This window comes from Dipodomys ordii, unplaced genomic scaffold (genome assembly GCF_000151885.1).
Source record: "Dipodomys ordii isolate 6190 unplaced genomic scaffold, Dord_2.0 Scaffold3, whole genome shotgun sequence".
Classification (NCBI taxonomy): Eukaryota; Metazoa; Chordata; class Mammalia; order Rodentia; family Heteromyidae; genus Dipodomys; species Dipodomys ordii.
This window is the reverse complement of record NW_012267219.1, coordinates 17950570-17974863: the sequence shown is the minus strand read 5'-3', so window position 1 is coordinate 17974863 and position 24294 is coordinate 17950570. Positions and strand designations below refer to the sequence as shown.

General features: G+C 38.0%; 1 protein-coding gene across 2 annotated transcripts in view; it reads right to left on the bottom strand.

Moving 5' to 3' along the window:
• Nucleotides 1-4792: 4792 nt before the first annotated feature.
• The window catches only part of Syt1 (synaptotagmin I), a 194982-nt gene continuing 175480 nt past the window's right edge, over nt 4793-24294 (bottom strand). Inside the window, exons 7-8 of one of the 2 annotated variants that reach the window (XM_013020352.1) lie at nt 9721-9854; nt 4793-5455 (exon numbers count right to left, since the gene is read on the bottom strand). In XM_013020352.1, coding sequence (XP_012875806.1) covers nt 5249-5455; nt 9721-9854 — 341 coding nt within the window. In that variant the 3' untranslated portion in view covers nt 4793-5248. The remainder of the gene's footprint in view (nt 5456-9720; nt 9855-24294) is intronic. The other variant, XM_013020356.1, reaches the window with a different exon arrangement.

Here is a 24294-nt window from a genome sequence, read left to right as displayed (position 1 = left end):
CTCCTTTGAGGTTTGGAATACTCCAGGGACTATGGAATAAATGTTATTTTTCTGCCCAACCCCTGCTTTCCTTTCTTGTTAATGTTAGTCTTGTTTTCCTTTGATGAACTAGCTTCACCCCTCCCCACTCCTCATGGCTCTGGATCTAGGGATATGACCTAGATTTCACAAAGCAAATTACTGCATTATCTGGCCTCTGTGATTAGTTTAAAAAGCAAAGTGATGTGCAATCCAAGCATGCAAGGTAGGTATGGGAATTTCCATGATGTCACGCTATAAGAAGTCCTCTCTGAAGCACTGAATGAGGAAGGATATAGGTTTGGCATTGCTAGGGGCCATTGCAGAAGCTTGACAATGAAGTCAACTGTAAGCATCAGAGTTTGTAGAGTAGTGTGTGTGTGTGTGTGTGTGTGTGTGTGTGTGTGTGTGTGTGTGTGTGTAGGGAGAGAGAGAGAGAGAGCAAGAGAGAGAAAAAAAGGACAGTGGAGAGAGAATAATAACATTGAGGACCTTGGACCAGCTGTCCCTGCATGTAATCTCCCCACGGACTTCCTGTTTAGATTACCTAATTGTTTGTTTTTTTTCCTCCCCCCCCCTTCCCCATTTCTCTTTTTCCTCTTAATCCAGCTTTAATTGGGTTTCTTCCTCTTGAACTTAAGCATTCTCAGTAACCAGGAGTTGTAACATCCCCTCCCCCAGTCCAGAGGAAACAGGAAAGTGACAAAGATAAAAGTGTTGCCTGTGGGGGGAAAAGTGATTCCCGACTTGCTTTGTGGAAAATGGCTTTAACCTTGTACATGTCCTGGCAGGAGCAAGTTACATTTTACACAAGGGAAAGGCTACGCTGCCAAGATAGTTGCTGTCAAAGAAGGATGGATGTAGGAACTTTGGGCATGTGAATAGGTTGGGGAGAGTAGGAAATCAAGATGGCTAGAACGTGAGGTTTTAGCCTTCAGGTGACTTGCTGCCAGCCTCAGAACATAGATTACACAGACCATCAGAAGGTTGCCTGGGGTCTTTATTACTGGTTTCTTTTGATGGTTCCACTTGCATAATTATTATTCTGGAGGCTCTGGAAATCTTCGTACAGTACTAGGTTATTTCTCATTTTTATTTTTCTTTTATTTTTTATCTATTTTTTAAAACACTTTCGTATTCCAAAGACACTGTCTGGATTTGTGTGCAGCTTAAGTCACTAAACTTCAAAGAATCTGTGTATCTGGAGTAGAGATGTGTTGCAGGGAGGAGGGATGCTGTAACCCTGGTTGGAATTTTCAAACCTGGAAGTGTAAGTTCTCTGCATAAAGAGAAGGAGGGTGTGATTTCAGTGCTTGTGTTGTATTAGGAAGAGCCTAAGAGAGAAAAGTACATAAAGCTGGTCAAAGGTTTCCTCATGGGCTGGTTAATTGCCCCTCTTCTTGGTCCTCATTCCCCAATTTCTGTGCTCTGTTTTGGACTAAGGATGGAAACCCAGCATTGGAAGACTTGTTTTCCTTGAATCCCTTACCTGTTGATAGTTTATGCCAATGGAGACACTGGTTTAGGTAGAAAGTTGGAGGGGAAGAGAAGGAATCCTTTTCCTGTTTCTAGCTTCCATCTGCTTTCCTCTAGCAATAATGAGCTCATGGATGACATTCTACCACTTGAGCTATACCTCTACCCTAGAATCTTCTTGGTTAATGGAGATAGAGTCATTCAGCCTTTTCTGCTTGAACTAGCTTCAAGCTTCGATCCTCTAGATTTCAGCATCCTGTGTAGTTAGGATGACAGATGTGAGCCACTAGCTCCATGCTAAGGCCTTCCCTTGGAGTACACATCATAGGGCGTTGTGATAGTGTTTATCTATCAGCCTGGGATTAGCCTGCAGCATGAAATCAAAATCTAAAACAAAGAAGGTATGCTCAATGCATATTGAAAGGAGTATAGAGAAGGTGTTTGCATTCTCTAGCCTTTGTGGTAGGCATAGAAGGTAGAGTTCTTGCGAGCCTTTGAAAATAGTTAAAAACCATCATTTTTCAGTTCCACCCTGGAGAGTACATGGCTCTGGAATTAAATCCACTGAGTGCATATTTTGGGCGAAGTGAAAAGCATCAAAATGGGCAGGTGAATTGATAACAGACAGGAGCAGATGGTGAAGAACTATCCAGGGACAAGGGGCAGAAGTGACTAGATATTCTCTGGGCATTGTTTCTCTACAGCCTCTCTGTAGTCATAGATGTGACCCAGAGACTACCATTTAGCACAACTTTTGTTTTTTAGTTTTGATGCTTGAATTGCCCCCCTGAAAGTGTATGCATTCTTGATTTAACCACCACAGCCAGATAAGAAAAAGAGTTGAAAGGCGGCCACATCAACAGGAAATAAAACATTTTTATTGAATATCGTGTAATATGTTAAGTCATTTTTAACAACAATCAGAAAACTACTGTGGGATTCACTACACAAAGTGAAACAAAATTTAAACCACCTCATCAAAATAAAAGGTAAAATACAGCTAAAGTAGTTGGCTCGCGGGTCACGAGCCATATGGCAGAAGAAAACACCCCAACATTTCTACAAGACACAGAAAAACCCACACATAGAAACACTCAAGCAGGCAGTAAGTATACACAAAGGCAACTAGGATCTTTCTAGGGCATCAGACTCTAACACTTTACACAGCTTTGTCAGAAAGGTACATGTGGCTTCTCTGAGGATGAATCTTGGTCATAAAACAGGTCCAGGCAACCGACTCGTGGAAGATGAGATAGTACCGACTAATTCTATGGTGAAATCCCATGTTGGCAGTGTTGGAAGAGAATATGTTAGTAGTACTTTAATGGAGGCTATAATGTCGGATCGGTAGCTGGACCCTGCTTATTTGAAAGTGTTGTTTCATGGAGAACAACTTAAAACTGAAACCAGTGAGATTAGATGTAGGTTTGTAGTATTTAAGGAATTGTGAAAAATCTACTTTCTCTCTTTGGTTGGGTTTGGTCCTTGAACTTGGAAAGAATTTTGAATTTTCTGTCCAATGTGATGTTTAAGCAGACATTATGCAGTGTGTACTTTCCATTACCTGTCATGTAAGAAAGTGAATATATCTCTGGAAGAAGGAGATACATTCTTCTTTCGTCTTATGCGTTCATTGCATTCATAGCTGAAAGACGAAAGGGCTTTCCTCTCATTGGATGAGGAGAGGAAAATGTCAGGTATCCTGGTTTTATTGAGAAACAGCTAACCCTATGTTTAAAGTCTACCATGGTCCCTTTGGGAATTCCCTTGAGTTTTGTCATAAATATGGAGTGATATACTAAAGAGCAAATATCTTAGGTTTCTTCCACGTTAGTTGTGAGAAGGTCAACTCGCACTTCAAGACATCACTGCTCTCTGTGGCCTGTGAGTTAAAACAGGGCACACCAGTGAGTGGAGGAAATGACTGAAGCAGTGTGTCCTCCTGGGAAGTGGTTGTCTGTCTACCAGAGTAGGGACAAATATGGAAGAGTGCACAGTGCTTGACAAACGCTGTGGGTTGTACTCCATTCTGTGTATCTTTCTTGTCCTATGCATAGCTTTCCAGTTCTGAATTGGTCCTTTGTAAATGAGAACTGTTTGTGCTACACACACACACACACACATTGGGCAGTGCAGTAGAAGGGAATGGCAGTATTGTTACAATATCACTACGGAATAAGTTGAATGCTATCCACTGAGGAAACTACGTGTCTAAGCACACACGGCAGTCACAGTGTTACACAGAGCAGTCCTGTAAGACTCTTATGGAATGACTAGTAGCTTCATAATAGTGCCATTTACTACATAATAACATTGAAAACGTTGAAAAACTCTTCCTAAATCAAGCATCTAGTATACATAAGAGGTTGCTTCTTTTATCTAGAACTTGTTCTTGGTTTTGTTTCACCTTTGTTTAAAGGACAAATTAAAACTTATTTAAGTAAAAAGAGCATATAAAAAAGATCACTAGCTGTCTGTTTTGGCTTAATTGAAGTGCATTCAGAACTATGGCTAATTCTCTTTCTTTTTCATCTTTTGATGGGATTACAATACTGTCTGTTTACCACAAAGTAACTTCGTGTAATAAACACAGATTGCTGTGTTAAAAATATTCTGCATTCCTTCTAATCTGGTTTTGTATAGTAAAATATTTTGTTACAAAGTCTAGTTGTGCAAACCTTTTGGAATCATTATAAGTGTGAAATCTGGACCAGAATTCACGGAATGCACATTTTGTATAAATGTGATAACGGAGAGCTATTGTGTAATTTTAACTAGTCAGGCAATATTTCAGAAATGCTGACTCCTCAGCTTCTCCTCCCTCGCCCCATCCCTAAACAAATGCATGCATCGCTCTCTCTTTCTCTCTCTTACACACATATACACACACATGCACTCACGCGCGTGCGCGCGCGCACACACACACACACACACACACACCACCACCACCACCAACAACAACAACTACAACCATTGTGTTGTTACTCTATATGCAGTAGTAGGAATTCATTGACTCCTGTTCAGTTGCCCCTCAACTATAAGAGTGCAGCCATGATTCTAGCTTTGTAGGAACATATAAACAGATGCTAATCTGCTTTGTGGCTATGCTTCCTTGATGTCAGCCTAGATGCTGCTCAGATCGTGCTATTTTGCCTGTGAAGGAATTCTACCAAATTGGACTCACCCACCAAATATGTGGTGCAAGTATTGATATTCAAATGATTCAATAAAGCTCAGGTTTAAGTTGTCCTTTAAGATGTCTGTAAGTTGAACTGTACTAGTGCTTTACAAGTTGATATTTTTGCTGGAATGCAGACCATACTCTATTTACCATATAATATATTATCAGCTCTCCTATATCTCAGTCAATTTACATAGTTTAAAATAGAACATCTTATTAAAAACATCTAGATATACACAGATTAGGAAACGCTTACAACATACAAATACACAAACTAGAAATAAATCTTTAGCATACTGGTATATACAACGGTGTGATACAATAAATAATTTCAGTCATGCTCTATCTACACATCATATTGCTTAAAAGAAGAGTTGATTTGGAGGGCAGTGGCAGGATGAAGGGCATAGGGGCTCTCTACACTTAAATTTGTGCAAATTAAATCTGAAGTACCACTGAATTGTGTTAGGAATGCATGGCTGGAAAAATGAAAGGACCCATATTACTGAGGTATTTACAGATACTGGCTAAAGAGCACTATGTGGGCAAATGCAGAAAGGCTTCTTCTTCCCTCTACTTCTTGACTGCCAGCATGGCATCCACTTCCTCCTCTACCTGTAGAGTGTGCCACTGGGCAATGGGTCGCCTGGGGTTAGCCAGCATGTCTGACCAGTGTCGCAGCTCTGCGCCGGTGCTGTTGTAGCCCACAAAGACTTTGCCGATGGCATCGTTCTTGCCAATCTTGTCATAGTCCAAAACAGTTACCACCACTTGCACTTTCTGAAAGAGGACACAGAATGAATATGAATTACATTGCTCTAGATGAAGCTCCATGACAAGCTTCTGTGGGATCTGAGGACTCAAAATAAGAAGCACGGACCCCTAACTACCACGAGGAGGCTGAGGAGGACTTGAGTATGAAAGCTGGAGTCCAATCTTTATGTTCCCACTACATTTTAATCATCAGCATCTATCTTGTCATTGCCACTAACCGTTTAAATGCTGATTTTATTACACAGTTCACATTTCCCTACTTTCTATATGATGTTCACTATTTCTTAGTCATCTTGCTAGTATATGCATAAGGATGTCAGAAGCTAAAAGGCATTACTTCACCTGACTTAGCTTGCATAAGGAACGAGTGGGTTGTTTTCCAGGGTCTGCACATCACTGTTCATGCTGACTTTGGCAAAATCGGTGACCTCTAAATTTATAGTTTCATCTGTCTCATCAGTGAGAGCTACACCATTGCTCAGGCCTTTTTATTATTTTATTTTATTGTTAAACTTTCCAAAGTAATCATGTGCTATTATAATTTCATTTCAAGATGCAATCACCAACATTTTACTAAAACTAATATGGGATTTCAGCTAACCAAATATATATATATTGGTCGTGGGGTTTGAACTCTGGGCCTGGGCACTGTCCCTGAACTCTTCAGCTCAAGGAAAGCACTCTACTGCTTGAGCCACAGTGCTGCTTACAATTTTCTCGTGGTTAATTGGAGATAAGAGTCTCATGGACTTTCCTGCCTGGGCTGGCTTTGAACCACAATCCCCAGATCTCACCCTCCTGAGTAGCTAGGATTACAGGGGTGAGTCACTGGAGGCTGGCTCATATGATGATTTTGAATATAAAATATAACATCATGGTGAATGTCTTTAAAAAGTAGTCACTAAAGATTTTTTTTGCTTCAAGTTTATATTTTCTTAATGAACATTTATTAGCTACCATGTAGCCAGCATTGCTATCAAGTAGATAAAACTTTTCACAAGATTTACCTTAGTGACTTCAGCAGATTGTGAATGTTGTGTAATAATGTACTTTTTTGGATTGAATGAATAGATGAAGGCAGACTTATAGAAAAATACATTATTTCAAAGCAGATTTCAGGTCTGTTTCCTAAGTAATGAATTTGCTGAGTCAGAATATGTGATGGATCCAATATAGAAAAGAGATAGAAAATTAAAAGGAGATAGAAATAAAATGGATACAAAAAGTTTGTGGTCAGAGGAGGGAACAGAAAATGAAGATCCCATTGAGTTCCAGGCGCTTCGGTGGATTTTGTTCTCTGAGTTATAGAACCAAAGTATTGAGAGAGGTCACTGATGTTAATCTCCTGTACAAAGACAGCAATCACTTCTGCATGCAGCACACTGGCAATAAAAGACAGGCTTTATTATTAATAATTTACCTATCCAATGGATGGTGTATAGGACTACAAACAAATGAGTGTGTAATCACACTGCAGTGTGATTGAATGGGATGAAGATGGCATGCCCAAAGTGACAGCAATGTTCAGAGTTTAGGAATAAACCAATTAATGTCGCTCCAGATGGAATATCCTGGGATTGATTTGCCAGTGGCATGTGTCTAATGCTCTCCCAACTGAGCTATTTTGGCAACCTCTTGTATTTTGTTTCTATATTGTGGAGTGGTGCTGGAGGTAACATTTTCATGTGCTTTGGGGAATCATGACATATTTCTCCATCCAGATTATATTCAGAGGGTTCAGGAAAGCAGAAAGATAGATAATCTGAAAACTTCAGGACAAAGGAAATCTAAACTCTTGTTTTATCACACAAAATAGTTTCTCTAGGGAAATTTGAGGACTAGGAAAGCAGCATTCAGGGACAAACAGGAACAAAAGGTTGACACAAGGGGTGGAGAAAGCCAGAGAGAGCTATCTTGTCTCCATGCCTTATGGGCTCAGGTTCATTTGATCTCCTCTGAAACCTATACTTCAAATAAATTATGCCAGGAAACACCAAATTTGCTCTGTGTTAATGTGTTTCAGTTTCAGTATGTTTGTAGTTTCTAAAATTTGTAGTTAGCATTTTTTAAAACAATACCTAAAATTATAGCTCAAAGCAGGAAGATTAGAATTTTTATTTCAATGCTCTGCCTTGTATTGTTTTGTGGAATTAAAAAAATAATAGCAGGAGGTAATGATTTCCATAGGAATAAAGTCTTAGAACTCAAGAGTTCACTGGACACATGCTGCAAAAATTAATGATTTGAAACAACTGATGTCTCAGGAGAAAACTAATGTCAATGGGTTCCATAAGGGGTTCAGGGTGTTAGGTTTAAGTACTGAACAAAAGACTGGGAACAGGGATTCGGTGCTTTCTGTGATGACACTAATATAACATATATTCAAAGGAAATAAATAAGTATGAATATGGGGCAAAGGTAAAAATGTATATGTGAAAGCTTAAAGGAAAACCATGAACTAATGGAAGGATGGTGGAGTCCCTACTTATTTTGGTCATTTCAAACTGCCCTATATAATAAAGTATATAAAAGCAACAGTTTAAGTTTAGTGCTAAATACATTGAAATTACATGATGTTTCTCATTAGCCATTTGTACTCATTAGCCATTTGTAACGGCCATATTGAGTATCCATGATATTGAGTATCATGGATGATAAATCTTTCTATAAACACAGAAACTTCCACTGGCCAGCACTGATTTATGTATCATCGCATTTTTGGATTTATTTAATAAAATGTTAATTTGGGAAGTGATGACATTAGCATTGAGAATAATGATGTTTTGAATCTTGTATTGAGTGCTCTTGAGCTAGGCTGCGCCTAACATTTTATGTATGACCTTACTTAGACATAAATTCTGTTAGTACTCCTGTTTTATTTATGAGGGAATTCTAAGGCCATACTTATGTATAAAATTGGGATAATAATGGCATATTTCTCATAAAGTTATTAGAAGGATTAGATGAGATTATGTGTGTGAAGTGCTTCATAGCCATCACATAAAACAAGCCAACATATTATCTTAGCTTTCTCTGTGGAATGAAAGTATGATTCATCCATTAGATGCTATATTTTAAAAAACAGATTAAAAGTAAATAAATAATTATGCATTGACTTTTGCTATTCTGGACCTTTAGATGGTCTCATGTTTTAGTTTTCCTGTCTACACTTTATTTCTCCTTTGATACAGGCAGTTTCATGTCATGGAAAAATAGACTCGCTTCAATTAGTTCTTAAAGTGTAAAAATTATGTTGTTCTATGCCATTGAATTCCCTGACACTTAAAGACTAGCAAAACATAGTCCATAACTACTAGATATGAACTTCGAATTCTGAGAGTCTCTCTCTCTCTCTCTCTACATACATACATACATATATATGTATATATATAATTTTTGTTGGTTATGGGTTTTGAACTCAGGGACTAGGTGCTGTCCCAGAGCTCTTTTGCTCAAGGCTAGTACTCTACCACTTTGAGCCATAGTGCCACTCCTGGTTTTCTGGTGGTTAATTGGAGATAAGAGTCTCAGAGACTTTCCTGCCTGGGCTGGCTTTGAATGGCAATCCTCAGATCTCAGCCCCCTGAGTAGCTAGGATTATAGGTATGAGCTACCAGCACTCAACTCAGTTCAATGTTCTTAAATCCCTAAAATCATGTGCTATCCTGGTGGCTATTAACTAGCAGCTTGTTTTCACTATATCAATCACAAGATCTTTTAGTAGGATACTTCAGACCTTAACAAAAAATATATGTCTAACTCAAGTCAGATATAGAAAGGTGAATTCCAAAGCTGAATTAAAAATACATCCCTAGTATATTGTTTTCTGTTTTTACTTATCTTCTAATAAGGCATATTCAGTATCAACCTCTATATTTTTTTTCCTTCATTTTTTTGTGCTAGAGATATGGTAAGAAATGTATTGATGGCCTGGGAGTGAGCAGGGCAAGCTTGCTTCTTTTCTTGGCTTTTCAACTTCATAGATGGACTTTGTGAATTAAGACTGTTGTTTGATTGACTTTCCTTTACTTCCTCTTATGTCTGCTCAATAGAAGACCAGAAGTTTTTTTTTTTTCCTGATGAATCAACGTATTCTGTGGTTTACATTTTATGACATCTCTCTCCATCTAGCTCAGTCATCAGATGTGCATGGGAATAAAAATGACAGCTCTAATGAAGGCCTTGGCACTGGTAATTTATAAGGTTTCTGTGTATAATTTATGTGACCTGAAGGAATAAAATTGAGAGGACAAATTTATTTCTGACATTACCTGGATTTGCTCAAAAGGAACTTCAAAACTGAATGACTCATTGTAGTAGGGGTTGAGAGTGTTCTTCTTAATGGTTGTCTTTTTCTTCTTCAGCCTCTTGCCATTTTGCATCAGATGAATCTTGACATAAGGATCTGAAAAACAGTAGCAAAATCTTTAAGAGCTCAAAGACACATAATTTAGACCATGATTTAGCTTATAAAGGACAGACATTGGTGAGCATGGTGATGCATGGCTGTAATCCCAGACTTAGGTGGTCAACACAGGAGTATTGTAAGTTCCAGGCCAGCCTGAGCTACATAATGAGACACTATCTCAAAAACAAAAGCATAAATAAAAGATAAAAAAGGTAAGGTGAATAAGGTCTAAACATTTCCATGAGGTAAATAACTATATAACATTATAACATGTACCTAGTATTTTTTTTTTAATGTGAGCACTTTTTAGGGAAAGATTTGAAGTAACCCATTGGCTATGCTTTTTTTTTTTGTCATGGAAAATGAATATTTCAAGTTCGTTTTAGAGATGAGAACAGTTGTGTGTTGGTAAACCAGGTCTTTGGAAAAATATCTTGACGTGTAGCATTTGCGGATTTCTGTGTTTGCCACAACTGATTTCAAGCCACAAATAGTTTAACAACCAGCTTGTAAAGTCCTTGAAAATCCAACAATTGGTTTTTGTGAGCTGGCAGAGAGTCTTGTCCATAGCACCCCAAAATATGGAAAAAAAAACACAGAGAGAAGACAAAAGACCCATTTCATGAGTTCATTTATTCATTTACTCAACCAGGGGCCATTGAGCACCCAGGATGTGATAGGAACTGGGAGCTGTGAGGAGACCATTTCTGTCTTCACAATGGACCTGAAAATTTGCATGGAGAAATGGACAATAAATTAACTTATAAAAAAATGAAGGACACATGAAAGTAGAAGTCAAGAGTGCTGTGGAAGAACAGACCAGAGTAGTGATCTCCTGGAGAGGAGCAGGGGTGGTTTAGTGAGTAAAAGGTAGGGAGGAAGTTGTTAAACTACTCAGGTAAGGCCTCCCTGTGGAGGTAACATGAGCTGAGAGGAGAAGGTGGAAGGGAGCTATAGGTATGTGTATGCATGTGATAGACCCATGACGGGGAGTGGAAAGAGACACAGAGACAGAGACAGATCTATACACACAGAGAGACAGAGGAAGGCAGAAACAGAGAGATAGAAAGAGACACATCTACACACACACACACACACACACACACCAGACAGAGTCACAGACATAGAAACAGACACACAGAGACAGAGTCACAGACAGTCAAGGCAGTCAGAGACAGACACACAGAGCTCAGAAAGACAGAAATAGATCTACACAGAGAGAGAGACACAGAGAAACAGGAGATGTGGAAAAAAAGAGGTAGACCTATACATACAGAGACAGAAAGAGGGAGAACATATATATATATAGTGAGAAACAGAGACAGAAAGAGAGACAGAGCAATGCAGAAAGAGACAGATCTACACACACACACACACACACACACACACACACACACACACACAGAATTTCTTTCAAGTATTCAAGAAAAAAAAATAGGCCTGTTGTACATAGAGGAAAAGGAGTAAAAAGAGTCTCTGAGCATTTCCCTTTAATCCTCATTAGGCAAAGGTAAAGTTATTACTTTACCCAGTCACTGGAGGGGTGAGGTAGCTCCAGTTACTAATGGATGAATGACATACCTCAGGGGCTTGGGACACTCTGTCTAGAAGGGAAAGGGAAATCTCTCTATTGTTTTTCTTAAGCACTTTCCCATTTCATATGTAATGCATGCTATACATCAGAAGGCAGTGATTAACAAAAAGAAATAAAATCATCCAAAATAAGGCTAAACCTTCAAGATACTTTTTCTCTTCTTAGAACATGAAGAGTTGGTAGAAATATTACAGACAATATAATGCCCACATAATTTCAGAAAACTGCAGATAAAAAAGTTGTTTTGATCTCCTCCTTCTTTTCCCTCAGAAGACTAGAATTCCTCAAGGGCAGAAACACTGACATAATTACTAAAAGAACTCATTAAAATAGTGATTGGCATATACTAAACATTTTGGAATGCACTGGGATTGAACTCAGGGCTTTGTACACACTAAGGATATAGTGACCACAAGCTACCACACCCAGCCCCATATTAACTTTTTGTTGGATAACTAAGTGGAATTTATCTAGGACCTCATAATCAAGTCTTCTAAATCTCAGTCCAGTCTTCTACCCATTGCCTTAGAGCCCACATTACTTAGATACATGTGTTTTGGGGATTAAAAAAAATCAGTGCCATATCCCAAGTCTTCAATTGCTTCCCTGTTTTCTCTGTTCTCCATTTTCATCTGTCCCTTGACTGGCTCCATTTCCTCAGTGTTTTCTAGTTTGTTCATTGTGTTGAATGCTGCTCTTTTTGCAGGAAGCTCTAATCCCTTGCCTTGCTCATTAGTAACTTTTTCTGAGATCTGTACTTCACTTCTGTCTCTCTAACCACAGACTGAGTTGTCAAAATGGAAGTCTACCCAACTCAAGATGAGTCATATATATATCAAAGATCATCTCTCCTGCCTTTGGTTTTAAATTTGTTCTCTTGTTCATTCCCAGTTCCTTGGTGGCTTAGAAGTCCTGATAAAATAGATTGTGATGAGACCTGTTAATGTTGCTATTGCTTTTCCTGTGGCTCATGGCATGTAACTCTCCCTTACAGTTCTGGAAACATGTAAATATCTCAGCAAAGTATCAAGCTACAAAAGTGGCCCACTCTCCTCAGGCGTCTGTGGCTCTGTGGCTTGTGGATTCCTTCTGTTCCCCAAAGCAAGCCCTCATGGAAATCTCCCTCCTCTAAATATTGACAACCCTTCCTTAAACACCATTTAGATAATCCCTGCTATCAGCAAAACAGGCATGAGGTTTGTGATGCTTGACTTCCTTTGTGTATTTCTCTTAAAAATAGTAGTCTAGTTTTTAAACTTTGGTAGATAGAAAGATCTCTCTCTTTTTCTGATATCTGTCACTTTTCAGATCATAAAAATCATAAAGTGGGATCAGAAAGAAGATTCTGCACTCAATATAACAGTGAATGGGTCTTCTTGGCTCATTTGGTTTTGATATCCATGTGTCACACTGCCATCCTTCACCCACCATTGCCACCATTGTCAGGCTTTATGCTTGAAATCAGGTTAGCTGGACTTTCCTTTCTGTCATAATAGCTATTCTAACTTGGAGGATTTTCAGGATACTGTAATGAGATCTCTTTCAAACTTACATGTTGACAAACCTTTTTAACATACCAGATTGGGATTTTTGCTCTTATTACTCATAATCATGGTAGGCAGAAGAATAGCTCTTCCAAAGATGTCACATTTAATCCTTAGAACCTGTGCATATTTAATATGGTAAAAGGACTGTACAAATGTGATTAAGGGTAAGGACTTTGAGATGTGATTATGCCAGAATATCCAGGTTCTAGTCACATTAGTACTTGAAAACAGAACCTTTTTCTAGCTACAGTCAAAAAGAGATGTGACAATAGAGGAGCCAGAGTCATGCTACATTGCTCCCTTTGAAGAGTAAAGAAGGGGCTACAAGTCAAGGGGTATGGATGGCTTTTAAAAGACACACACACACACACACACACACACACACACACACACAAAGGCTTACCTAAAGCCTCTGATGGATACCTTGGTTGAGAAATACGTAAGATTTCTCTTGGAAAAAACTTTCAAAAGTTAGCTTTTTGTCTGACAAACATTATAGACATCTATCATGTTTAAAAATGTGTATGGACATGGAATGGTTACAATCAAGCTAATGAATATAAAGGGCGCCATCTCATATGCTAATTCTTTTGTAGTAGGAACACTTAGTGTCTATTAACAACTTTCAAAGATAGAAAACTTTGTTATTCAAACCGTAGTTACCAGGTTTTACAATAGAGCTTTTGAACTTATTCTTCCTATCTAATTGAATGTGTCAGATTTTTCTCACCTATAGAGCTATGAATAATAAGTATGTGTTGCTTTATCACTAAGTTTGTGATAATTTGTCACAGCAGCAATGGAAAACTAATAAAACTATCAAGTTTGAAGAGCGGAGTCTAGTGTTAAACAATGTGTAAGGATGAGCCAAGTTTTTTTTTAATTGTCAAGGTGATGTACAGAGAAGTTGCAGTTACATAAGTAAGATAGATAATAAGTACATTTCTTGCCAAACTTGTTACCCCTTCCCTCATTCTTCTTCTACTTTCCCTCCCCATCAAAGACCCCCAAGTTGTACAGATCATTTCCAACATGTTGTCTTGTGTATATTGCTGTTGCATTGGTTCCCCCCTTGTCCTTTGTCTCACCATTGTATTGCTCCCCTTCCCTTCCCATATATACAATACCAGAGTACCAAAATCAAATACAGTGACAACAGGGGTCATATATATATTTTATATATATATATATATACACACACACACACACCACAGTGGGGGAAGAACATACAAAAGAAACAATAAATCACATGGCACATTAAAAACAACAGCAACAAAGAAAAACCTCTTGTGTCCATGTCTTGGAGTTCATTTTGCTTAGCATCCTTTCATATGGTCATTTGTACATAGCTTTTGATATGTGTTAAATGTTATATATATATAAATATATTGAAATATTTTTAGTCCTACGACAATCCCAGTGAGGAAACTGAGTCTAAGAGAGGCTGATTCCCCCCCCCAAAACCTAATCTCCAAAGAACTTAATTACATATTTCCTGTCTCCAAGCCTTCTGTGGTCTGTTGGGGAGACAGTTTATGTAGTGTTTACAAGCACAAATGTTATACCCAGACTAACTTGGACCTTGGCTCCACTTCTCACATCTGTACGGTCTTAAACCAAGTTATTTAACCTCTTTGTACCATTGTTCCTTTAATTATAAAGGCACAGGAGTGAAAACAACTAGTTCATAGAGCTGTAACACTTAAATTGTGTTAGAGCATGGCAAGTGTGTCAAAGTGCGGCTGCCTCCTATTTTTAATTAGTGTGATAGTCTGGTGCAAGGGATAGCATTCAAGGCAGCCTCCGTGGACCAGACTCTCCTCCAGCTCACTCTGCTGACCTGGTGCCCACCCTCAGCAAGTGGGGAAAAGTCTCCTTTGCTACAGAAGTCAGATCAGCTCTCCTCATGCCAATTCATTTCAGCAATGTAGGTAGATACACTCTGAGCAATGGGTTCCTTCATGAAGAATGGGATTATGTATGCAGTTCACAAAAAGGAAAACCTTCCTTTTATTACTGACTTGGGAGGTTGTCTTGTAGGGTGAGATGGGAAGTTAATTCAGTATCCCATGCAGTTTTCTTGAAGTCAATAGATTAAATTACACATAGTTGAAAAGCTAACCTTAGAATTACATGTACAATCTTATTATCCAGGCTCTTGGACAGTTGGAATCAGAAATATGATTTATTGAGTTTTCCTTCCAGATTCTGGAGATAGCTGATATGTTATGTATGAAATATCAACTTTACTTATGATGCTGAGAATTTGGAAATAGAGAAAAGGAATCCTTGAGCTTTGAGGCTTGTTTTTGGTTAGGAATGAATGATTGTCTGGCTGTGGTCATATCTCTATTCCTCCATTTCTCAAACTTTCCTATTGTGTGAAGAAGTTATAATTTGGATTTTTCTTTTTAATTTCTTATCCATAAAATTCCTTCCTCCATCCCTTTATCTTTCCTCCCTCGCACTATCCCTTCCTTCCTCCTTCATTTCTTTCTTCTCCTTCTCTCCCTTCCTGCTCATCTTCCCTTGTTTCCTCTTTCCTTTCTTATTTTTCATAGATTCATATGTAGAGTGAGAGATAGGTATTCACTGTATTAAATCTACACTACAGTAATACTACAGTAACATAATGTGTCAAATCATTTCATGTACGTGGCCATTGAGGGGACGGAGGGTTGGAACATTGATTCTGCCATGTAAGAAGATACCAGAGGGTCTCATGATGGCAATCAGATGAGTAATTTTTGCTTTCACTAGTTATTTTCTGAAGATGAAAAGGCAGTTCGTTGTACTGCTGTCGGTGTAGAAGCCCCTTCTGAATACAAATCATCAGGTGAACAGGCTGTGGTCTAGTGCCATTATTTTTATTCATTGTGTCTACACTCGAGCATTAAATTTGAGTGAAGAATTTTTCACCTCTCTCTCTCATATTAATGTGGAAGTTTTCTTTCTGAAGGGCTCTATCTAAGAACTAGTTTCTAGCAGATGTATAACGGCTCTGACTCTTCACTATTTAGCTCTTGATGGAATGAATGCTCATCTCCACATAGTCCTCCTGGTACTGCATCTTATTCTTCCACTTGATAGAGTATATCATCTGGACCTAATCTTCCTGGGTACACTAAGTTGGTCTTCCTCTTTTGGTCAGGGAGAAAGAAGACTGATGACAATTCCTTATATGTCTATTTCCCACTGTTCTAATTACCGTGTTTCCCTTCAATCCAACAAAGGCTTGGTTGGTTTGATGACTTTGTCTTTGGTGAGAATGGAAACAGGGAGGTTGGTATGGAGGACCAAAAGATACCCCAGAAGGTTTGTCACTTCCACACATTTCTTGATAACTCCTCTTCCTTATGCCTTTTCTTTTTCTTTGAGCATGAGTTAATATGTCCTTAGTTTCTTCCTTCCTCTGACCTATGACCTTCAAGGATATATTTTATTTTCTGAGTTCATTATATTGATATTATTCTAAAATATATTCTCTACTCCTTTTCTCAGACATTCTACTAACCAACCTTATACTCCAAAGTTATTGCTACCTTTGTTGACGTTCCTGACCGTAGGATCAAGCACCGGAATGTAATGTGTCTACCAACACTGATGTCACTGGCAACAGTGTCAGCAGAATCTAGCCCCCCAAAAGCAAATCGAATTGAGGGAAACTGTAGCGTTAAGCACAAAATTTACTAAGTGGTTGTTTTCAATTATGGGGACTCAATGGGAAACTTTTACAGAAACACAAGGCAGTTCATGTGCTGTAATATAACCCACAACCTCTTCTCTGAACATCCACACACCAACTCTTAAGATCATTCTCTGCCCTTCAAGCCTGGCTTTGTATGACTCCAGCTTTTGGAATGGAAGTATTAGAAAATCTGCGGCTACCTGGCATTTTTCACTACCTCCCATAAATAGCCGTCACACTGCCCATTTTTTTCATGTGTGCATTTAAAAAAAATTGGTTTGTTTTGGTTATTATTTTCTACCTTGCTCATCATTGCCACTTCTCAAGATCAGAAATCCAATCTCTCTCTTGCAATTCTTGCCACACTTTCAAAACAAACTTAAATAAGTGTCAAGACTTATTGGATCATACCATTATCTTCATGACACATCTTCAGCGACTTCATATCCAAACTCCACTACAGTACTCAGTCCCAGTCTAACTTGCTTTTTTTTTTCTCCCCAAATTGGACGATGTACTTATGGTAGATACTCTGTTTTTCTCAGAGAATTTTAAATGTGGTGTCTTGGAACGGGCTGTCCTTTAGTCTGAAATACTCTTTCTTTCTTTCCCTATCTTAAGTTTGGCTTAAAAGTCACCTCTTCCCTGAAGATTTTCCTGATGATTTTTTTCTCAATCAGAACTTTCAGACAAATCTTTCTTTGCCCCGCAGCTCTTTCTTTTGTACTATCTTGTTTTTCTGGTGTTGGAAGGCTTCTGTGGTACTCGAAATAACAAAAACAACATTCCTATGGGAAAATATGTTTCTGAATTCCAAAGTAGGAACTTCAAGATCAACGTTGGGACGCTATTTACTTGTAAAATGGGAACTTCCTCCATTACTATTCTATACTATACTTTAATACCCTGGAACACTGTCACCCCCTCCTTCCCTTAGGCAATTCTAATGTCAAATTATGCTAACTTCATAGAAATATAATTGCCAAACAGCTGGCTGTAAGCAATGATCCTTTTGTGTGAGATATAAAGGAGCCACTAAAGCCTTTGTATTTACAATGAGAACTAGAAAGCAGCAGTTCAATGCAGAATAATGCAAGATGCCTGCCGTTTTCATTTTGACAATTTTGCATAATGATACTGTCTTCTTTCTTAACTACCGTGGGGACTGTGGGCTCTGGTGACCATGGCCTTTACATTTCAGCCAAAGACTTCCCTTGAACACAAATAGGCACATTGAAGCTGATTTGTTCAATCCCTTCAGAGCCAATTCCTAGCCTCTGAGTAACTCCAGGTACTCTTTTATCCTTCTTCCTTGGATAATGATTCACGGAACATCAACTTACAGCATTGGATAGAGCTAAAGTGATAATTATATCATTTAGGCTCTGAACTTCAGGTGACTGACAACCCATTTTAAGGCAATGTTAATTAGGAGGTTTACATATCGGCTTCTCAGATGGGAAAGTGTGCAAGTGTGCCTGTGTGGCAGAGATTATGGATGTCCCTCAAATCCTTTTTCCCTTTTTTATTATCATATTTAATAATAGAACCTTTAAAATTTTACTTGGGGTCCAGGTTATCCAGCTGGAATTTTTTTCTCTTAGATTGTCTATGACTCACTATGAATGACTGACTGTCCTCTTAGGTGTGAGAGCAAGTATTGTGGGTCACCTTCACAGCACATCCTTCAAATGGTGATCTCAACAGAGGAGGGGATCTGGGGAAACATCTGGAGACATTTTTATTGTGATAACATGGAAAAGAGGGATGCTATCGATCTAGGGATAGAGAACAAGGAATCTTCTAAAACATCCTGCAGTGTATAAAACAGATTATAACAGGAAAGACTGATGAAGTCCAAGGTGTCAATAGAGCTGAAATCCATAAGCCCTCCCTTCAAATAAGGATTTGCTGTTCACTCTTTCTTTCTTTTCTATTTGTGAGTGAACTATGGTTGTGATAGTAGAGTGATGGAGCACCTGTTACATGAAGATAATGACCTAGAGATGGCAAAAGAAGATAGGATGAGCCCTGGATATTCTCATAGCCTCAAACTCCACCCCACCTCCCCAGCTTGGCTACTCCCCTACTTGAATACTTGAAATCCTGTGTTTCCGGGTTCCTGCCTTTGTGGATCACTTTATTACCGCAGTTCAGAATCTAATACAAATTCATCAATAATTACAAAATCCCAGGCTTGTCTGTATCTTTGCTTTCTATTCTGTGGAACAGAATCTAAGTTTTCCTCAGATTCTACATGGAATGTTCAGATTTCAAACCATAGTCCAGCTACAAGTCCTACAGAATTCCCCGAGCAAGTTGCAAGTTTACTTTGATTGCACAGACATAGTCTAAATGCTTGTTCTATTTTAATCCTGGTGCTATAGAAAATATGAAGAACTTGGTTGGCTTAGACCTGAGTTATGTATAAATGCTCCAATTAATTAGGAGAGCCAGACAAAGTTGGGAGCAGGATCAATTCTACTCAAAGCTCAAGATGAGAATAGAACAGTAGCATAGGAATCCTTCTGGTTCCTGGTACCAAAAGATGGGAGGATGGAAGATGCGAACAACCAATTGGAGGTTTACAGAGTTTTCAAGTAGGAGTCTATCTCTGAGTCAATTTAGAAGCGTGAATATATTTATTTGCCAAGAAACACTTTCCTCTTACATTTTCTTTGCTGCATAGATTCTTTTTTTCCTTCTGCACTTACTGAAAAAGCCTTATTTCATCAGTAAGCCAATCATTTCACAGTATACAATAATTCAATAGTAATCAGATTCACAAAGCAAACAATTACCATTTTATCACTGGTAGTTTCATCATATTTATTTGAGGGAATCTTTTTATAAATAATTTACAAGTACTTAGAGAAAACTACATTAAATAGTTTATGCGTTTTTATAGTTAAAAATATTTGTGCAAATTAAACACCCCCCTGTCATGATATAGCAAGGTTGAAGCATTAAAAAATATATTCTGGGAAAATTTTCTACTTGAGAGCACAACTTAAAATGAATCTCCATCAGTTAAGTGCAGTGTTTGCTAGAAGAAAAAAGCATAACATAAATGACTACCACAGAGAAAAATCAACCTCATTTTAATGAGACAGATCATAAAACAGCAAAGGCTGATTTAGTTCATTAATGGTGGCAGAGTTCTTTGAAGAAACAAAAACCATAAATGCAGAATGCTATTATGACTTAAACAAAGGATATTTTTCATGGTGGTGGTAGAAACTATTCCATTCCAGCCATCATTTCCCACATTGTCTAATGATTTGTAAGTGACTACAAGCTTCTCAACTAAGAATGTGGAAATGCATACACAAAAGCTGGAGAACAAAGAGACAGCAAGGAGATATTCCACAGATGAACATGTTTCCGGGCAAGTTTGACCTCCACTCTTTAGAGAGAAAAGAGTGTACTATGTTTGCATACTCTGACTCATACCCCTTCTCCTCCCTTGGGCTTTCAGGAGAAATTCTTCATCTATAATTCAAGCTTATTTCTCCTGCATTTTAGAAAAATCCTTCAGGAAGAGCAAATACATGAAAGTAAGAACAGCAGTACTTATGTTGGACATTTTCAGGATGACTACAGAGAGCTTGGGGGAATGAGCAAGTATAAACTGGATGAGCTAAGTAACATAAACAAGAAGTCAAATGATCTATAAAGCAAACAAAATTGCAAACAGCAATTTTTGTCTGATTCTTTTTCCCTCCTCTGGAGATTGAGGCTTATTCTTTTTTTATATTAGAGGAAAGGTTATTAATATGATATTTTTTTGGAAAAAACATTATCATTAAATAACATTGGTAAAATGGTTACCTAGAAACATTGTTAGAATGTTTAAATAGATGCAATATGAAAAATGGATTCTACCTATTTATATTGAGACAGTTTACAGGCAATTCAATGTGAATAGAAAAGTAATTGAGAATAAAGATGCTTTCAGTGTCATCTGCTTAAAAAGGGTGCTATCAAGGATATAGATCAATAGAAAGCTCATGAATTGGGAGAAGATCTTCACTAGCCATACAACAGATAAGGGTCTCATATCTAAAATATACTTGGAACTCAAAAAATTAAACCATCCAACAATAAATCTTCAAAGAAACAACTGCCCGATAAATAAGTGGGCTAAAGACTTAAAGAGAAACTTCTCTGAAGAGGAAATAAGAATGGCCAATAGACACATGAAGAAATGCTCAACTTCTCTAGCCATAAAAGAAATGCACAATATTGAGATTCCACCTCACCCCAGTTAGAATGGCTATAATCAAGAACTTTAATAACAACAGATGGTGGAGGGGATGTGGGAACCTTACTGCATTGTTGGTGGGAGTGTAAAGTTGTCCAACTACTTTGGAAAGCAGTATGGAGGTTCCTCCACAGACTCCACATAGAGCTCCCCTATGACCCAGCAATCCCACTTTTGGGCATTTACCCAAATGATCACAAACAAGACCACACTAAAGCTACCAGCACAACTATGTTTATTGCAGCATCATTTACCATAGCTAAGATATGGAACCAACCCAGATGCCCCTCAGTAGATGAATGGATCAAGAAAATGTGGTATATATATATATGTATATATACATATAATGGAATTCTATGCCTTCATCAAAAAGAATGACATCACCTTGTTTGTTAGAAAATGGAAAGTCTTGGAAAAAATTATATTAAGTGAAGTAAGCCAGACCCAAAGAAACATAGGTCCCATGTTTTCCCTTATTTGCAATAACTAGTATAAGTCTAGGACAAGCAGAAAAGGTCAAAAGCTATGTACATATGACCATATAAGATGATGTTAAACTAAATGAGCCCTAAGATAGGGACACAAATATCTTTTTTCTTTCTTGCTATTGTTTCTAACGTATTTATAAGATACCATGTGATTTTTTTTTGTTGCCTTGTATGTCCCTCCTCCTCGGCATAACCCCTGTTTTCCCTGTATTTGATGTTGATATAATTTGTGGAGGAGAAGGGGAAAAATTGTTTAAATAGGGATACAGATTGACCCTTTGCAACAATGAGATGTACAAGACGCTGTGTCCAAAACCAAACTTTACTATTTAGGTGGGGTGGAGGGGTCGTGGGGTGATGGTGGGGAATATACTTGAGGAGGTGGGATGGAAGGGATGGTAGGGGAAAAACAAAGGAGGAGGCAACAATGCTTGATCAGAAATGTACTCATTACCTTGCTCATGTAACTGTAACCCCTCTGTACAGTATTTTCACAATAAAAAACTTATTTTTTTTAAAAAGGTGCTGCCATCAATTTTAGTCTCATTAACTCCCTATTCCTTTGAAACAGCTACCTGTCTTCTAAATATTTAATACTTCTAAGTATTAGAAGTTTGTGAAGTGAAATGATTTGGGAATAACCAAGAGTGAGATTTGGCAATGCTTCTAGAAGTAGAGGAACCTCCATTTTCTCATTTTGCACTGTTTCTAGAACTTTACAAAGATCTTGGTAAATCTAGGGTGTGAGGGAATTACTGATTTTCTTAGTTAGAAACATCTCATTCCTTCATTTTCAGCATAAGAAAGGAAACATATTTCTTACTGGGGTAACTGCTTCTCTTTGCTCCCCTATTTCATGTCCTTAAGTGACATTACTGAGGCTGCAGACTAGGAAGAGAACGAAAAATGCACATTTTGTTTCCCCATAAAGAAAAAGAGATGCTTTGTTTTTAAGATCCAGGATATTGTTAGTAGCTAATAGATCCCACTTTTGGTTTGAGATTTTTCAGTATGAATAATGTATGACTTGCTCTTAACAAAAAACCCAAATAACTTATACCTTGGTTCAATTGTTATTACATTTTTAATTTGAATGCTGATTTTCCTTATCCTTCCAGAGAGATATTTCATTTGGTTCACTGAGGGCCAGATATGGTTCTCTTTCATAAGGCTGCATAACTCCAAAATCAGCCAGCATCCACACGTCAGGAAGATAAGTCACTTTGCAGGAAAGATCAACTTCTACTTTGGTAATCTAGTTTTCTTACAATATTAGAAAAGCATAAAAATAAACTATGGTTTCAATATTATACTGCATATAGGAAAATGACAGGGAGTAACATAATTCCGTGGTGATTTTACTGCTTCTTATGGAGCAAATTTGTAATCAATCACCACACATCAGTAGTTCAAAGCTCAATAAAAACTACAATAATGCTGTCTTATATCTAGATTTCTTAGGAACTGAGATTACATAAAATGTTTCAATCCTTGAGAAGCAAGGGAGGGATGTTAGTAAATTCCTTAAAATAGGATGCTTGCTGACGATGAAATGGCTTAATTCTTGGCAAGACTCACATTGTACAATAAATGGGCATGGAGATGGTCTGAAAAGCAAATGCTAGGCTAGTACCAATCTGTAGGCAGAAACCTTTTGCTGGTTGTTCACTTGTTCTTGAAGTTTTCAATTAACTTTGAGGTGAAGAATTCAGTCACTCTGCTACTCCCTCGCTCCCTTACTCCTTCACTATCTCTTATGTGCTAGCTGTTTATCTTTAAGCCATGAGTTGTTCTATCCTGATTTCTCATGTTTTATGCAGAGCCTGGGGCATGGTGGGCATCAAGAAAATACTTGCTGCTAAACAACTGCATGAAGCAGTGAATTATACATACCTACAGAGCAACTTAGGGGCTCCAGCTCTTAAAGAGGATAAAATGGGAAACTAGAGAATTTAGTTCATTCTTCAAAGGACTTGTAATTTTGTCTTTTTTAAATTTTTTTTATTGTGAAAATACTGTACAGAGGAGTTACAATTACATGGGCAAGATAATGAGTACATTTCTTATCAAGCTTTGTGGCCTCCTCCTTTGTTTCCCCTTCCCATCCCTTAGGACTTGCAATTTTGTTGGGAAGAGAAGACAGACATTTCTTTCTTTTGTGCTGGTTCTGGTCTAGAACTCATTGTCTCATGCTCTCACTTGGCTTTTTGGCTCAAAGCTGATACTCTACCACTTGAGCCACACTTTTACTTCCAGCTTTTTTGTTGGTTACTTGGAGATAAAAGTCTTATGGACTTAAATAAACTGGCTGGCTTCAAACTTCAAATCCTCACATCTCAGCCTCCTGAATAGCTAAAATTACAGGTATGAGCTAACAGGGCCTACCTTTTTCAGTCTTTGTTTTCTGGGGTGTCTATATGTAATGGAAAGTCATGATCACCTTAATGTCATTTTCATGAGTTAGAAATCTACACGTCTTAATAAGATGGAGTCAGTGAAGTGGAATTTTATGTGAAATACAGATTTTTGGGGGGGTTATACAACATAGGATCAGACTTGACTGTAACATTCACCCAGATTAAAACTAGAAATATGAGCTCTATATGTTATATAGATAAAAGTTATAAATTAAAAGCAAAAATAGTTAGGAAATATGTCTTCTCTTTTTCATCTCTTCACTATAAAATGTTTTTAATGATGAGGAAGATCAGCTTTCTACTGAGAATTCCAGATGCCTCAGAGTTTGCAATGGAATCTAGCACATGGATGGAATTTGGTTCTGAGCCTGCTGTGTCCTGTTTCTCTTCTCTTAAAGTGATCTCCTCATAGACACATATGGGAAGACACCCCAGTCTG